The 17,937-nt window shown below is 44.5% G+C and overlaps 1 protein-coding gene across 1 annotated transcript in view; it reads left to right on the top strand.

Annotated features, from left to right (window-relative positions):
- Nucleotides 1-16,683, top strand: part of LOC144505199 (alpha-1A adrenergic receptor-like) — a 37,044-nt gene extending 20,361 nt beyond the window's left edge. Inside the window, exon 2 of the mRNA XM_078231171.1 lies at nt 14,923-16,683. Within this exon, the coding sequence (XP_078087297.1) occupies nt 14,923-15,497 (575 nt within the window). The 3' untranslated portion in view covers nt 15,498-16,683. The remainder of the gene's footprint in view (nt 1-14,922) is intronic.
- The last annotated feature ends 1,254 nt before the right edge of the window (nt 16,684-17,937 follow it).

The raw sequence follows: 17,937 nt of genomic DNA, 5'->3' as shown, positions 1-17,937 counted from the left end.
CTTTGTACGATGGGTTTCAGGATGCCCTCGACGTAGCGGGCTGAGGTTCTCACACAGGGTCCCATTGCCTGATGTGATGGGATGGTCGGGTGTATCTTCGGGAGGCAGTAGAGATCTCCAACGCGGGGAGTACGTGGGATGAGAACACGGAGGGTAGTCTGAAGGTCCGGATCAAAGGTTTTGATCAGTCTGTTGAGTTGATGGCTGTGTTCCTTGGTCGGATCTGTGGGTAACTGTCTGTAGTGTTCCTCGTTGTTCAGTTGTCGGTACACTTCTTTGCAGTAATCCGTTCTGTTCAGCATGACAGTCTGATGAAGGAGCGAGACTCTGAAAGCTTGTGCTGCCAAATAAACCTGTTGGACTTTAACTTGGTGTTGTGAGACTTCTTACCCCAGTCCAACCCAGCATCTCCACATTAATGACTATCGTCCAGTGGCTCTGACATCCATCATTATGAAGTGCTTCGAAAGGTTAGTCATGGCATGAATCAATTACGGCCTCCCAGATTGCCTGGATCCACTACAGTTCACCTACCACCGCAACAGGTCCACACTAGATGCCATCCCGTTGGCTCTGCACTCAACCCTGGAATACTTAGATACAAGGACACCTATGTCAGACTCCAATTTATTGACTACAGCTCAGCCTTCAACATCATTATTCCTACGAAACTCATCTCCAAACTCCGTGGCCTGGGGCTCGTCTCCTTCCTCTGCGACTGGATCCTGAACTTCCTAACTCACAGACCGCAATCAGTAAGGATGGGCAACAGCATCTCCTCCACAATCTTCCTCAACATCGGTGCCCCACAAGGCTGTGTCCTCAGCCCCCTACTATACTCCTTATACACCTATGACTGTGCGGCCAAATTCCCTTCCAATGCGATTTTCAAGTTTGCTGATGACACCACCGTAGTGGGTCAGATCTCAAACAATGACGAGACAGAGTCCAGGAAAGACATAGAGAATCTGGTGAACTGGTGCGGCAACAATAATCTCTCCCTCAATGTCAACAAAACAAAGGAGATAGTCATCAACTTCAGGAAGCATAGTGGAGGCCATGCCCCTGTCCACATCAATGGGGGCAAAGTAGAAATGGTCGAGAGCTTCAAGTTTTTAGGTGTCCAGATCACCCACAACCTGTGCTGGTCCCCCCATGCTGACACTATAAGTAAGAAAGCCCACCAAGAAAGCTCTGTTTTCTCAGATGACTAAGGAAATTTGGCATGTCAGCTACAACTCTCACCAACATTTACAGATGCACCATAGAAAACATTCTTTCTAGTTGTATCATAGCTTGGTATGGCTCCTGCTCTGTCCAAGACCGCAAGAAACTACAAAGGGTTGTGAACGAAGTCCCGTCCATCATTCAAACCAGCCTCCCACCCATTGACACTGTCTAGACTTCCCGCTGCCTCAGAAAAGCAGCCAACATAATTAAGGACATCACGCACCCCGGACATACTCTCTTCCACCTTTTTCTGTCTTGGGGAAAAGATACAAAAGTCTGAGGACACATATCAACTGATTTAAGAACAGCTTCTTCCCTGCTGCCATCAGACTTTTGAATGGACTTACCTCGCATTAAGTTGATCTTTCTCTACATTCTAGCTATGGCTTTAACACTACATTCTGCACTCTCTCCTTTCTTTCTCTATGTATGATATGCTTTGTCCATATAGCACACAAGAAACAATACTTTTCACTGTATATTAATGCATGTGACAAAATATTAAGTCAAACCGATTTTTTTCCCAACAGAATCTTCTAACTTGCAATTACCAATTAAACCTACCTCATTACTATAATGTTGTATCAATACTATATCTAAAATAGCATTGTCACTAGCTTGTTCCATAATATATTCTTATAGGAAGGTGGCGTGAAAGCATTCTAATGAACTCATTTAAAAGCAGAACATCACAGATGCTGGAAATTTGAAATTAAAACAGAGAATGCTGGAAAATACTCAGCAGGCCTGGCAGCATTTGTGGAATGAGAAACAGTGTTAACATTTCAGGTCGGTAACTTTCTATCAGAAAAAGGGGGCCAACTGAGGAGCTTTACAGAGAGCCAGTGTGGATGGGCTGAATGGACTCCTGTGTTGCAACCATTCTGTGGACTGGGCTTAACGGAGGCAAATCAGGAGAGTGTCATGATTTTAGGTGGGCAGCTCGATGACAGTTCCTGCTAATATAGAGGGTGAGCGGACCTAAAATCAGAAGCCCATCCACCTTCCGAAAACAATTAATTAATTTGCCATTAAAGCCATTTAAGACCCAATTTTCAGTACATAGGACATAGAACATAGAAAAAACACAGCACAAACAGGCCCTTCGGCCCACAAGTTGCGCCTACCTACCTAGGCTTATATATAGGCTTACCTATAACCCTCAATCCTATTAAGTCCCATGTACTCATCCAGAAGTTTCTTAAAAGACCCTATCAAGTTTGCCTCCACCACCACTGACCACAGCCGATTCCACTCACCCACCACCCTCTGAGTGAAAAACTTACTCCTGACATCTCCTCTGTACCTACTCCCCAGCACCTTAAACCTGTGTCCTCTCGTAGCAGCCATTTCAGCCCTGGGAAAAAGCCTCCGAGAATCTACCTGATCTATACCTCTCAACATCTCGTACACCTCTATCAGGTCACCTCTCATCCTTCGTCTCTCCAAGGAGAAAAGACCGAGCTCCCTCAACCTATCCTCATAAGGCATGCCAACCAATCCAGGCAACATCCTTGTAAATCTCCTCTGTACCCTTTCAATCATTTCCACATCCCTCCTGTAATGAGGCGACCAGAACTGAGCACAGTACTCCAAGTGGGGTCTGACGAGGGTCTTATAAGGCTGCATCATTATCTCCCGACTCCGAAACTCAATCCCTCGATTGATGAAGGCCAGCACACCATACGCCTTCTTAACCACCTCCTCTACCTGCGAGGCCAATTTAAGAGTCCTATGGACCCAGACCCCAAGGTCCTTCTGATCCTCTACACTGCTAAGAGTCTTACCCTTGATATTATACTCCTTCATCCCATTTGACCTGCCAAAATGGACCACTATACATTTATCCAGGTTGAAGTCCATCTGCCACTTCTCCGCCCAGTTGCATCCTATCTATGTCACGCTGTAGATTAATGGGCCCAGCTCTATTTTACAGAATGCACATTGGCCAAGCAGGAGTAGCATTTTCCAGCAGCAATGTGAGAGTGGCACAAAGCTGGTTGAAAAGGTCTGAAAACAGGGCAAATCTCAGAGGGTGGATGTATCAGCTGAGTCTGCTGCTGAAGGCGAGAGTGTTATTTGGCGATTCTTTTCTGATGTGCCACAGGCTATACTGTATGCAGATGAGAGTGAGAGGGCAGGGGGCTGGAAATAGGAGCACTGGAGGATGCTCCTCCAGTCTTGAGCAAATCAGGAGAATGTGGTTCAGGAGAAGAGATGGCCAGGGGAAGGTGTGTGAGAAGATGCATGAGAAGCCCTGTGTTATGCAAGGGGTAGAACACTGAGACCAACAGCAGCCAAAGGAGGAGAGTTTACCCTGTGCAAAGAGTGTACAAGCAGAGGATAGATTACCTCATTATTATTATAATTATTATTATTACCTCTTATCACACCCATGATCTATAATTCCCTGGATTGCAGTCTTTCAAGCCACATGCAACCAGCCTATGCAGACCAAGCATAAGGGTAAATAAAAGTTTTTCAAATTGGAAAAACCATTGGGTTTTTAGAATCACAGAAACCCTTCAGTGCAGAGGGAGGCCATTCAGCCCATCGAGTCTGCACCGACAACAATCCCATCCAGGCCTTATCCCCATAACCCTACATATTTACCCCACTAATCCCTCTAACCTACACATCCCGGGACACTAAGGGGCAATTTAGCATGGCCAATGCACCTTACCCACACATCTTTGGACTGTGAGAGGAAACCAGAGCACCTGGAGGAAACCCACGCAGGCACGGGGAAAACGTGCAAACTCCATACAAAAGTGTGAGGTGATGCACTTTGCAAGGAGTAATTTGACAGGGAAATATACTATGAAAGGTCTGATACTGGGAAGTTCCGAAGAACAAAGGGGCCTTGATGTGTTTGTCCATAGATCTCTGACGGCAGAAAGGGAGGCAAATAGGGTGGTGAAAAAGACATATGACACACTCGCCTTTATCAATCAGGGTATAGATTACAAAAGCAGAGAGGTCATGATGGAGTTGAATAGAACTTTGGTGAGGCCACAGCTGGAGTACTGTGTGCAGTTCTGGTTGCCACATTATAGGAAGGACGTGAACGCACTGGAGGGAGTGCAAAGGAGATTCACCAGGATATTGCCTGGGATGGAACATTTAAGTTATAAAGAGAGGTTCGGATAGGCTTGGGTTGTTTTCGGTGGTGCAGAGAAGACTGAGAGGTGACCTGATTGAGGTGTTCAAGATTACGAGGGGCATGGACAGGGTGGATAGGAAGCAGCTGTTCCCCTTAGTTGAAGAGTTAGTTATGAGGGGACACAAGTTAAAAGTGAGCGGTGGGAAGTTTAGAAGGGATTTGAGGGAAAATGTTTTTATTCAGAGGGTGGTGACGGTCTGGAATGCACTGCCTGGGAGGGTAATGAAGGTGGGATGCCTCACATCCTTTAAAAAGTACCTGGGCTAGTATTTGACACGCCATAACATTCAAGACTATGGGCAAAGTACTGGTAAGTGGGATCAGGTGAGCAGGTCAAGGCATTTCATGCGTCAGTACAGACTCAATGGGCCGAAGGGCCTCTTCTGCACTGTAGTATCCTGTGTTCAGTGATTCTGTGAACAATAATGAAACTTGGTTCATAATGAAATTGGGAATTCCTTTTATTAATAATCTTGCAAAGTTCAACATCAAGACCTTATAGAGGGTTGGGCCAAAATTTATTAGGAGGATACTAAAGCTGAGTGATGCTAGAATTATATGGAGAGACCAGAAGAGCTGGGATTATTCTCCTTAGTTAAAGAATTAGGAAGAGATTTAATAGAAGTGTTCAACATTATAAAATTATGAATTGTTTTGATGGAATAGATAGGGAGGAACTGTTTGCATTGGCAGGAGAAACAATGGGAAGGACTTTCTGGCTTTCACACAGCGTGATTCTCATTGTGGGGGGTGGCACACCGTTCACCAACGGCAACTGGATCTTCTGGTCCCACCGCTGTCAATGGGATTTCCTATTGACTACATCCCGGGAACTCCATCGTGGGGGGGCGATGTCAATGGAATCAGCAGATCCTGCCAGGGCAAACAGCCGGAAAGTTCCAGCCAACAACTAGAAGACACAGATTTAAAATGGTTGGTAAAAGAAGAGGTAAGGTGAGGTGATCTTTTTGACACAGTAACTGGAATCCCGTGCTCGTGCTGGTGGCAAGTTTGGAGGTAGGAAGAGCATTTAATTCGGCAAGTTGGTGGTGTATCAGAACAACGCCAGTTTCCGTTCTCTGCCATGGTCAACCCTCTTGCTTCGCCATCAATTGAGGCACTTAAGTCGCCAATTAATGACCACTTAAGGGCCTCATTTTGCCGCTGCTTGGTGCTAACCCAGCTTGAGGGTGGACTTGTAGCCATGCGCATAAAACTGTGTGGCCAGCTTGCCACCTCCAGGATGGGATGGGGTTCCTTGACCAATGGCACTCAGTGCCTGATGGAGGGACTGGACATCGAGAAGAGGGTGGCCTGCCAAGAGTCACTCTTCCTGTCCTTGCTGGCCAGCAGCTCTCTGTAGGTGAGACTTTCCCCCAAACCCCTCCCCTGCACCCAATGGGAAGGCCACTGCCTGATTGATGTATGGTTCAGCAGGCATTCCCGAATACTGGCAGCATGGATCTCCTCCCAGCTCCCCAGCCAGCAGACAAGACCCTGATGCCTCAACAAGATTCTGTCCAGTGACCTGGAAAGAAACGTGAAGAGATAAGCATGGTGGGCTGAATAATCTCCTTCTGTGCTGAATAATTCAATAAGTTGATGATTATTCCTCCAATAGTCGTATGTTTGATTCACGTTGTGACAATAAATTAGACCTGAAAATGCCACATAAATTTGTGGCAAATGGGTACTGCAGTTTTAATCTTTCATCAAAGCACATGCTAATAGAACAAGTTTAAAATCAATAGCTGAGATCAACCCTAATTCAAACACAAGCATTTTTAAGTTTTATTGAAGAATCTCAAGTTGTTAAGACATTAAGTAAGTACATGAGGCAGGAATATAAATAGCTCCACACTGCCTATGGTACAGGTTACCGCAACTTAAAATAAGCAGAGTCTCATATTTTAAGTACCTTAACTGCAAAATCAATGCTAACTTTATATCTAAACTAATTAAATCAGAAAGGAGAAAAACAATCCCATTATTTCATGGCTGAGCACATTTAGTGTGCCCTTGTTGAATGAAGATGCGTTCCCAACACATCTCACACACAGTCCATTTGTGTCTGAAGTGTATTGTTTTGCCAGTTCTGTGATACCCACCAATTCTCCCTATATTATTTAACAAATTCTAACATAGAGTATGAGAGAAAAGATTGATATGGCTCCAATCAGAATCTATTTCTTTCCCCACTGATGAAAATGTGAAGTATTTCCCTTTCCCCTCTCCCACCCCAGAGCGAGATAGTTGCCCTAAAGAGTCTTTCTACTTACTACCTTCCATAAGGTTGCATATATTCCCTATTTATTAAGCTATAAAAATAAATGGTTTTAACTTTTTTTTATAGCTTCAAATGCATAAATTACAAATACCGTAGATCATGGAATATAAGTCAACCCAGTGTATAAGACAACCCATTTTTCAACTCCCAAACGATTCGAGCTCCTAATTGTGCATGTGCAGTTAGAAAAAAGTTTGAAAAAGCACGCCCGTGTCAGATCGCTCCCGAGCCGCAAAAAGCGGATAAAGCGGCCCGGGAGCGAAAAGCGGGAGCAATGGCCCCCACAGACATCACTGTCCCCCTTATCCACCAACCCCCCCCCCCCCCCCGCCTCAACTACCCAGACCGATCGTGACTCCCTGACCCCCCCAGTCCCCCCCCCACCAGAGATCCATCTGGCCTCCCCTCCACCCCCCCGCCTCCAGAGATACATCTTACCCACCTCCCTCCTCTCCCACCCACAGAGAACGACCTGGCCTCCCTTCCCCTCCCCTGCCCCCGAGGTACATCTGACCCACCTCCTCCACCCTCCCCACCCCCTCATCAAAGAATGATCAGGCCTCCCTCCTCCCTCCTCCACCCTCACCAGAGAATGATCTGACCCGCCTCCCCCACCCGCCCCCCCACCACCGATCTGAGTCAGAGAGCCGTTGGAAGCTCTGAACTCACCTCTTCAGCTGAGGAGCGCCCGAAGTAGACTTATTTAGCATGTCCATTTCGGCCCGATTCCGGATTGGCGAATGCGATGGTAAAGGGGGAAATGCTGATAAAGTTGCATTTAAATTGCCGTTGCGCCCGTTTCGGGCGCGAATTGGATCACGGACATTCCCGGGCCTCGGTAAAGTGGCCATCTATGCAGACGTGGGCTCAGACCGCGTTAATGGCCTCACGCCTGACTTTACCACATTTCGGGCGTGACGCAATTGTAAAATCGGGCCCTAAGAGTCAATTTTTCACACTACAAATGGGTGTTTTATGTGCAGGTTCCTTATTGATTTCCAGTGGAGGGTGCTATTGCTTTAAGAGCTGCAGCTGCATGAAAACTGGAGTAGCCCATTCGGTCTATAACTGGGTAGAAGGTGTCAAGTGGATGAAACAGCTGCATTGCAAAGATGCAGAGGAGTTTAAAACACAGAGCAGACCCTGCTTGGCAAATGACAAAGATGATGACCACCCACACCTACATTGGCGGCTGACTTTGATACTCAGTGTATAAGTCGACCCCCATTTTGGAGGGAATATTTTTCTGACTTCAAAGGTCAGCTCATATGTTGACATCTATGTTAATTTAACTTCTCTTAGTATGAAATATGCTCATTGAAAAATATATTCTGGCTCTATTTATAGCATTTGTATATGGCTTTAAATGGTAATGCTTTACTTTGCCATGTTGATGTAGGTGGTAAGAAGTCTCACAACACCATGTTAAAGTCCAACAGGTTTATTTGGTAGCACAAGCCACAAGCTTTCGGAGCACTGCCCCTTCATCAGGTGAGTGGGAGTTCTGTTTACAAACAGGGCATATAAAGACACAAACTAAATTTATAAAATAATGGTTGGAATGCGAGTCTTTACAGGGAATCAAGTCTTAAAGGTACAGGCAATGTGAATGGAGAGAGGGTTAAGCACAGGTTAATGTGTACTGTCTCCAGCCAGGACAGTTAGTGAGATTTTGCAAGCCCAGGCAAGTTGTGGGGGTTACAGATAGTGTGACATGAACCCAATATCCCGGTTGAGGCCGTCCTCATGTGTGCAGGACTTGGCTATCAGTCTCTGCTCAGCGACTCTGCGCTGTCATGTGTTGTGAAGGCCGCCTTGGAGAACGCTTACCTGAAGATCAGAGGCCGAATGCCTGTGACCGCTGAAGTGTTCCCCAACAGGAAGAGAACACTCTTGCCTGGTGATTGTCGAGCGGTGTTCATTCATCCATTGTCGTAGAGTCTGCATGGTCTCCCCAATGTACCCATGCCTCGGGACATCCTTTCCTGCAGCGTATCAGGTAGACAACATTGGCCGAGTTGCAAGTGTATGTACCGTGTACTTGGTGGATGGTGTTCTCACGTGAGTTGATGGCATCCGTGTCGATGATCCGGCACGTCTTGCAGAGGTTGCTGTGGCAGGGTTGTGTGGTGTCGTGGTCACTGTTCTCCTGAAGGCTGGGTAGTTTGCTGCGGACAATAGTCTGTTTGAGGTTGTGCGGTTGTTTGAAGGCAAGAAGTGGGGGTGTGGAGATGGCCTTGGCGAGTTGTTCGTCTTCATTAATGACATGTTGAAAGCTCCGGAGAAGGTGTCGTAGCTGCTATGCTCCGGGGAAGTACTGGACGACTGCAAAATCTCACTAACTGTCCTGGCTGGAGACAATACACATCTCTTTAACCTGTGCTTAACCCTCTCTCCACTCACATTGTCTGTACCTTTAAGACTTGATTACCTGTAAAGACTCGCATTCCAAACCATTATTTTGAAAATTGAGTTTGTGTCTTTATGCCCTGTTTGTGAACAGAACTCCCACTCACCTGATGAAGGGGCAGCGCTCCGAAAGCTTGTGGCTTGTGCTACCAAATAAACCTGTTGGACTTTAACCTTGTGTTGTGAGACTTCTTACTGTGCTTACCCCAGTCCAACGCCAGCATCTCCACATCATGATGAAGGTGGCACAGGGTACAGAGCAGTAGGCAGTTTTCATGCAGCTGTAGCTCTTAAAGCAACAGCACCCTCCACTGGAAATCAATATGTTTAACATATACGTGACTTGACTGAATCAATTTTTGCTTTGAACAAATGCTGTAATTGAGTACATGACACCATATAGTCTATCCACAGATGATCACGTATATTAATTTATTACTGCAATATTAGAAGTGCTTGTGTATTAAGCCATGCAGAGGCAGAACTGCAAAGTATGCTTGCCCACTAATTAATCATTATAGAAGATTAGATTTTCCCCCCTCTAATTTTGGATGTATTGTCCTCAATATCCGACGTTCTACCTGCATTAAAATCGGGTGTGAAGCGGAGATTGTCATTGCATTGTTCAACAATTTCCATTGTTCACTGACGGTGGGTTGTCTACGTGTCTTTGTACTGCTGTCTATGGTATTATTTTGATATGTTGTTACTGTAAACAGCTGCTCCACATTCCAACAGGACACTGCATCCAGCCGCTGGCATAACACAAACCCCTTATCTGTAAACTCAAGGACAAATCAGTGGGCTCCACACCAAGGCTAACATGCCTCAGCATATTTCTTCAAAAATCAATGTTCAGGATAAACGTCAGCTTTGAATTGTGGTGTGTTTTGCTCTTCCTGCATTGCACGCACAAGCAGCAAGCAGACCTACTTGCCATTCTAGACACAAGCAGAAGGCAGAAGAACAGGTCATGAGAAGCACTACATATCTTGTTACATCCTGTTTTAGTGTCGCATGTGCAGCATGAAAGTCAGTGGGTTATATTATCACTGATGCCATCACATGACTTCCTATATCAAGCACCAATATTACTCAATGGAAACTCTTTGATTTCAGTATTAGGCTGCAACCTCTGCTCTAGATCTAAAAGTTACTTTGCATGTAACTGGATGTGAAATGCAATGGGTAGAATTTTACAAACAAAACGAGCGAGAAAATGGGAGAGCTTCAGACTCATCTTTGGGCGAGTTTGAAAATGTGATCTTGTGGCACTTATTGCAAAAAAAAAGAGCCAGGATGCGATTCTCATCAGCAGGGGGTGGGGTGAAGCCTCAGCTCACCGGGGAAGCCGGCTGCTGAGCTCCAGGGGCACCATTGCGCATGCACCCCGATCTCCCACCACACCCCCTACAGACATCGCCACCCCTCCATCACTGATCACCCTCCCTTTCTCCCAATTGCCACCCTGCAGAGTTCTCTCCCTCCCCGATTGCTGATCACCCCCACTCCCCACCCCTGCAGAATTACCTCCCTCTCCGATCGCTGATCACCCCCCTGCAGAGTTGCCTCCTTCCCTCCCCAATCATTGATTGCCCGTCCTGTACAGTTCCCTCCCTCCCCAGTTGCCCCCCTTGCAGAGTTCCCTCCCTCCCCAATCGCCCCTCCCCTCCCCTGTAGAGTTCCTTCACATCGTGCCCAATGGAAACCACCCCCCCCCCCCCCCCCCACCCCCTCCCACCCACAAACAGACATGTGCCTAATTGAGGTGCTGGACAATGGTGGACACAAGTATTTTGGCTGAACACCAGTCTAATGTTCCAATCCACTTCACTGCAGTAAGGTCCAACCCCAGCCTCCTAAAACAAAGGAGAGATTTTGACACTGAGCCATTGATTCCACTGACCAGATCTGATTATCTCCTGGATGTCACCCTAGTATTTAGAAAACATATTCTAGTCTCCCGTTATGAGTGTTGTCTGAATACGGTCTGAAATTCTTTGACTCCTGATTCAGGAGGCAGCGCTGCTACTGTTAAGTCAAAGGTTCATTCATCCCGTTAAGTTGCTTATGGTAAGTCAGAATTTGCAATATATCATAAGAGCAGGAACATTACACCCGAGGAAACCGTAATGTACAATAATGTATAATTCTGCTGATCATAGGTAGACTCTTGGCTTATTAAATCCACAAAGTAGAATTGCTCTATGATCTTGAGATGAATGCTGAGGCCAATTACAGATCAGTCTGAAAACTGGAACCATCACTCTGCTCATGGGAGACCAATTAAGAATTGTACGCATTCTGGTATAAGTATTAACTGTGATACAGCAATTTGCATTTGGCTGTGTGTGACATCTGGGGGAGGGCAATGTCCAGAACGAGCGTGAAAACAGGAGAGTTTCTGATCCATTTTTTGGGCGAGTCCAAATTTACAATTTTATGCATTCAGAGCAGAAAAAAACTAAAAATCCATTTCCTGCCTGCAGGAGAGGGGGTGGAGCTTAAATCACCAGAAAGCTGGCTAAGAGCAGGAGAGTGCGCTATTGCACATATCCCTCTACTCTGCTCCCTTGACACTATCTGGTGCCCAATGAGCAGTGCCAGGGTGCCCAGCAGGCAGTGTCAGGATGTCCAGTGGGCAGTGCCAGGCTGGCAGTGCCCAAGGGGCATCCTCCCTTGCCCCCAGTCTCCCTGGGGGGGGGGGGGGGGGGGTGCCTCAATGGCCTTCAGTTCTACCTGCGAGGCCATCACGTGGGGACCAATTGTGATTTTTACCAGAGAGAACCTCACCCAGCAAGGCCACAGAGGCAAGTGAGCCCAGACAGTTGAGTCCCGGGCTCGCGAATCACATGTACAATATATTAAACTGTAATTAAAATAATTTATTCAGCCTTGCGCTGGAAATATTTTAAAGTTTTAAAAGTTTATTTATTCATCATAAGTGTGCTTACATCAACATGCAATGAAGTTACTGGAAAATCCTCTAGTTGCCACACTCCGGCACCTGTTCGGGTACACTAATTTAGCACGGCCAAGTCACCTAAGTAGCATGTCTTTTTGGACTGTGGGAGGAAACCAGAGCACCCGGAGGAACCCATGCAGACACAGGGGGAACATGCAGACTCCGCACAGACAGTGACCCAAGCTGGGAATCAAACTCAGGTCCCTGATGCTGGGAGGCAGTAGTGCTAACCGCTGTGCCCTATGCTGCCCTGGCACTGTCCACTGAGCACCAGAAAGTGCCAAGGAAATGGGCGCAACGCTGATCCCGCTGGATATTCGGTGCCAGTAAAATTGTGAGAGGCAAGAATTGATTTCTCGGCCCTCTCACGATCTTACCGGCTCTCCCGGTCCATTGGCCAGCGGAGCACAATGGTAAGATTGCCCCCCTGTATTCTGATAGACTGTTCATAATAGATTTTATAAATTTATATAAATAGCTTGAGACTATCTATTGGTTATATTCACGTGTTGCCATATGGAAAATGCCTAGACTATCTGAAATAATTTTAACAGGAAACTCTGCAGGGTTTACCTTTAATTTTTCCCAGCCCTAGTGATATGCTAGCATTGGTTACCAAGATCTGATTTTGACCTGTTACAACAAACACAGTTATAACACTATCTACTGAATGAAATATTCAGGTCAGACAAGGTTAGAGATCAAGAATGTAACCGGAACCAAGTGATCAAGGAGGACAAGGAGGCAGGAGGGATGGGAGAGAGATAGAGTGGAAAGGATAGGAGGGGAAGAGAAAGGGAAAATTGGGAGAGTAGGGAAGTTATAGTGAAGGAAAGTAGATGCAGAGAAGGAAAAGGGAGAGACAGAATGGAAAAAGAGTTAGGAGACAATAAGGAAGGAGAGCTGCAGGACACTTAAGAAATGTGGATAAGATGGGAGTATAAAAGGCAAGGAAGCTACATCAGTGGTGGACGTGGAGTCAACAAACCCTGTCAGTGAGTTAATGGGGGGAGTGAGATGGACATTTTGGAAAGTAACCCTTTCTTCTTCCAGGACAGAATTAACAGCAGGACCAGCATTTATTGCCCATCCCTGGTTGCCCTTGAGGGGGCATTTAAGAGTCAACCACATTGCTGTGGATCTGGACCAGATAAAGATGGCAGATTTAGAATCATAGAATCCTACAGTGCAGAAAGAGGCCATTCGGCCCATCGAGTCTGCACCAACCACAATCCCACCCAGGCCCTATCCACATATCCCTACATATTTATCCACTAACCCATGCATCCCGGGACACTAAGGGGCAATTTAGAATGGCCAATCAACCTAGCCTGCACATCTTTGGACTGTGGGAGGAAACCGGAGCACCCGGAGGAAACCCACGCAGACACAGGGAGAACCCACCCAGACAGCGACCCGAGCTAGGATTCGAACCCAGGTCCCTGGAGCTGTGAAGCAGCAGTGCTAACCACTGTACTATCGTGCCGTTCCTTCTCTAAAAGACATTATTAGTGAACCAGATGGATTTTTATGACAATCCTTTCCCAGTCATCATTAAACTCTTAATTCCAGATTTTTTTTCAAATTTCACCATCTGCCGTGATAGGATTCAAACCTGGCTCATGAGAGCTTTACCCTGGGTCTCAAAATTTCTAGTCCAGTGACAATACCATTGTGTCACAGTGTTCCCTGTTTAGCAGTTGGGAAATCTCCTTTCAACTACCTTTCAGGTAACAGACCTCAATGTTTGTTTCAAGATTGTGATCGGGGAGGGGAGATGTTGGCAGTGTGATATTGGAGATGGGAGGGGTTCATGGAAACAAAATCCATGAGGAGGTGTGGTGGTCATAGTCAGGAAGCATGCGATTCTTAGGCTCCAAGGTTACGTTTTCCAGTGAATGCAACGTTGAAAATGGATAATTCAAATTGTATAGCAACTGCTAAAAGGGCAAAAGCAAGGTTGGAGAGTAGGTTGGTGCGTTTGTGGGGGTGGGGAAGGAAACTCCAAACTGTTATGGTGAAGGAAAATCATGTCCCAAAACATTCTAATGGGTACAAAAGAAGGAACTTCAATTAAGGGTGATCAGAGCAAACGGCTGTGGGAAAATTAATCAGCCAGCTAAGCACATTTGGCCGTGGAGACTGGAATAGTAAGTGACTGTGGAGAATGTGGCATAAGGGTGAATTTTTCATTAATCTGATTGATAGATAGATCAGTTTGTGATTAATTCAAACAGAATTGAGACTTGTTTCAGTAACACATATTTAGGGGACATATTTTGCATATTCTTTCAGTCATATGTTGCTGGCCTGTGATTATCACAATCATATTTATGTGCTGACATCCAGTGGCTCTAAGGTGTAATTACAAGATTAATTCTCAGGTCCAAAACGTGACGGCCTGTTCATTACAATGACGAGTACTTAACATTGTGACTGCCCACCGCAATGCCACATACAGATGCTGCAGGTACATGTTAACAATTTTAAAATGATGCTCTCACCTTGAAAAAAGTCAGATATAGGAATAGCCAGTGCATTTTAAGTTGGGATACATGTATAAAGAAATCTACAAGTCCCACCTCAAGAAAACACAAAAAATAGTGGAAAATATTTGACTCTTTCAGCAAATGAGCACCAAAAGTGAATGCAATTAATAAATTTCACCAACAAAATGCACCTCATTTTAAAAAGAAAATTAAGCTCAAAGGGAATGCAATATTAAAAATATGTAATGATTTCAGGTTGTAAAGCAGCAGCTGTAGCATTCTATTCCAAACATTAAAAGTTGAATAAATTACATTTGTTATTAATCTGTTTATTTACAATTATGGCAATGTAACTTCTATGAACTCTTTTTCTTTGTAGGTTCACTCTTTCCCTCCTTGAGACCAACAGAACTTGTCTTCAAAGTAGTATTTTGGCTGGGTTACTCTAACAGTTGTGTGAACCCCATTATTTACTCTTGCTCCAGTAAAGAATTTAAACGAGCTTTTATCCGAATCCTGAAAGGCCAGTGTCATCGCAGACGACGACCAGTCTGGCGGGTTTACAATTGCAACTGGAAGATGAATTCTCTCGATCAACAGAGAAAAGATTCGGAGGATGGTGGCTCTGTTATTTTCAATGGCAACAGCAGGAGATTGTCGGTGAGCCCCAGTCCCTATTTCAGTGACAAGAACAGGACGCAGAGCATGGAAATGTGCAGCCTTCAGGGCTGGAGGCTGTTCCCTTCCTTTCGCCGTACTTCTTTTCCCACCAATGGACCAAAAGAAAAATGCAAGTTTCCCAGAAAGACAATCAATGGAGAGTGCGGAGCCTGTACTGATTCAACTATCCTTACACAAAGAACCACAACTTTTGAACATCAAGCAATATTGGGGGAATTTCAGCAGAATGTTCCAAGTAAAACCGCCCCGAATGTACCTGAAACAAATATTTAAACAGGAACCAAGACTTCCATTTGTAACAACTTGTTGTGAAAATGCTGTGTTGCTGTATGTTATATTGTTTACAAAGGTATAAGTGCACGTAATATTATACTTGCTACATAAATGTTTTACCCTAATTTCTGTATGTTATAATTTATTGTTTCAGATGTATATTATGTTACGATGAAAAACCTCATATCCTCAGGAAGATGTTTACTGCCTACAATGTTTGCATTTCAGCTAAAGTATTTTGTTTGCATTTAAAGGTTAGTGATTAAGAACTGTTTCAGTCCTTGTTAAATACAACAGTGTCACCTTGCCATTGGGATTAGCTGGCCTAGGGGAGGCAATGGCCTAGTGGCATTATCACCAGACCATTAATCCAAAAACTCAGCTAATGTTCTGGGGACCCAGGTTTGAATCCTGCCACAGCAGTTGGTGGAATTTGAATTCAATAAAAAGTATCTGGAATTAAGAATGTACTGATGACCATGAAACTATTGTCGATTGTCAGAAAAACCCATCTGGTTCACTAATATCCTTTAGGGAAGGAAATCTGCCATCCTTACCTGGTCTGGCCTACATGTGACTCCAGAGCCACAGCAAGGTGGTTGACCCTCAACTGCCCTCCAAGGGCAACTAGGGATGGGCAATAAACGCTGGCTAGCCAGCAACACCCATGTTTCTTTTGAATAAAGGAAAAAAAATGCTTTTGTAGAATTGGGATGAAACAAAGACTTTTCCAGAGAGGATGACCAAAAAGTGGTTTACTTTAAAAAACATCCTCCTGTACAACAGGATGGTATTGGACCATAACGATTCATTTACACGATCCTTCCTTTCAGCAAATCAGTTTGAATTTCTCAAGCAGCTATGTTGTGCATTGTAGCAGAAAGGATGGAAAGGCATTAGATCACCTTGAACAACAGTTCCCAGTAGTTGGCTACTGATTGTTAATGGCAGAGGCGGGCGAGGAGACAGATTATCTGTCCCATCCTTAGGATCAGGGAGCCGAGAACCAAAAAGAGGGATGATTCAAAATTGTTTTAAAAGCTGAAAACTATAACAAATAAAGTTTTTTAACCATTAATTTTACAGGATGCTGTTCATCATAAAATATGGCAAGCTGTGCTTATCATGCATCACTTTTTGTCTGTGAAAATCTTTGAATAAACATATCAAAAAGTACTATTCCTCCAAAATGATTTTATCACCTTATTTACGTTATTTTCATTGGACTTGCACTGTCAGTTGTTACTATCTAGTTATCAGGATAACAAGAAATGGAGAAAGAGATACATTAACAAGGAACTTGTAAAATAATTCATAGTATGTTTGAAAAATCCAGATATAACTTGCAAAAGCGAAAGGATTTTCATTTGTAGCTCTATTATATAGTATGAGTATATTTGGGAGTAGTTTTACATGAAAAATGTCCTTCTTAGTCACAGTGTGCTCAATCACTCGAATGCTCTCGGCTGAGATGCAAGCGAATTCAAAGGTCAATCAAGTCATAAACGGTGCACTGTTACATGTGGCTCTGCTTTTCATATCATTTGTTCCACACTACTTCTTTTAAACTGAGATTGTACCAAATCCAGACCATTAACTATAAAGTGCCAAACATGGCCATCAAGACCTTTCTTACATTATTATCAGTTAAATTAATCCCCTTATTTACGTCAAAATATAGGGTAGCATAATATTTATTTATGGCTTCTATTTTTGGATATTTTTCTACTAATTAAACTGAAGGGTGCCAGGGACAACAGCAGAAAACACTGGAAACACACAGAAAGCCAGTCAGCAAACTCTGAAAGAGTAAATTTTGTCCTGGTAATGGAGCAAAATGGCTAACAGTGAATCAGCAGCCCATTTTACCCTTCAAATGACATTCTTTTCCTAGAAATTTGTATTTTCATGTATAAATTAACAATGATTTTTGATCTCTTAGTTGTGGAAAGCAGCCCAAAGAACGTAAACCATTTGGAAAAATGGTTTTTTTTTTAATTATTATTTTTTCATGGGATGTAAGATGCTGGCAAGATCAAAGTTTGTTTCCTATCCCCAGTTCCCCATGAGAAAGTCTACTGCAATCCGCATGCTCATTTACATTCCCTTTGTCCAAAGTGGCAATCTCTCTCTGCCATTTCCATGAACTGATATGAATTCTCCTAGCGCCAACACACCATTTTCTGTAGTAATGTGATTATTCCCTATCCCTATCCTCATAGTATAAATCTCTGCTGACTCTCCTCTCAACTCTGATGTAAGTCATCCAGACTCGTAACATTGGCTCTATTCTCTCTCCACAGATGCTGTCAGACCTGCTGAGATTTTCCAGCATTTTTCTGTTTTTGTCGACTGCAATCCAGCTGGTTCCAGTGCATCCATAGTTCTGTTAGGAAGGTAGTTCCAAGATTTTGACCCAGTGACAATGAAAGAATGGCAA

Source organism: Mustelus asterias, chromosome 16 (assembly GCF_964213995.1).
Source record: "Mustelus asterias chromosome 16, sMusAst1.hap1.1, whole genome shotgun sequence".
Lineage (NCBI taxonomy): Eukaryota > Metazoa > Chordata > Chondrichthyes > Carcharhiniformes > Triakidae > Mustelus > Mustelus asterias.
This window is presented reverse-complemented; position numbering and strand designations above follow the sequence as displayed.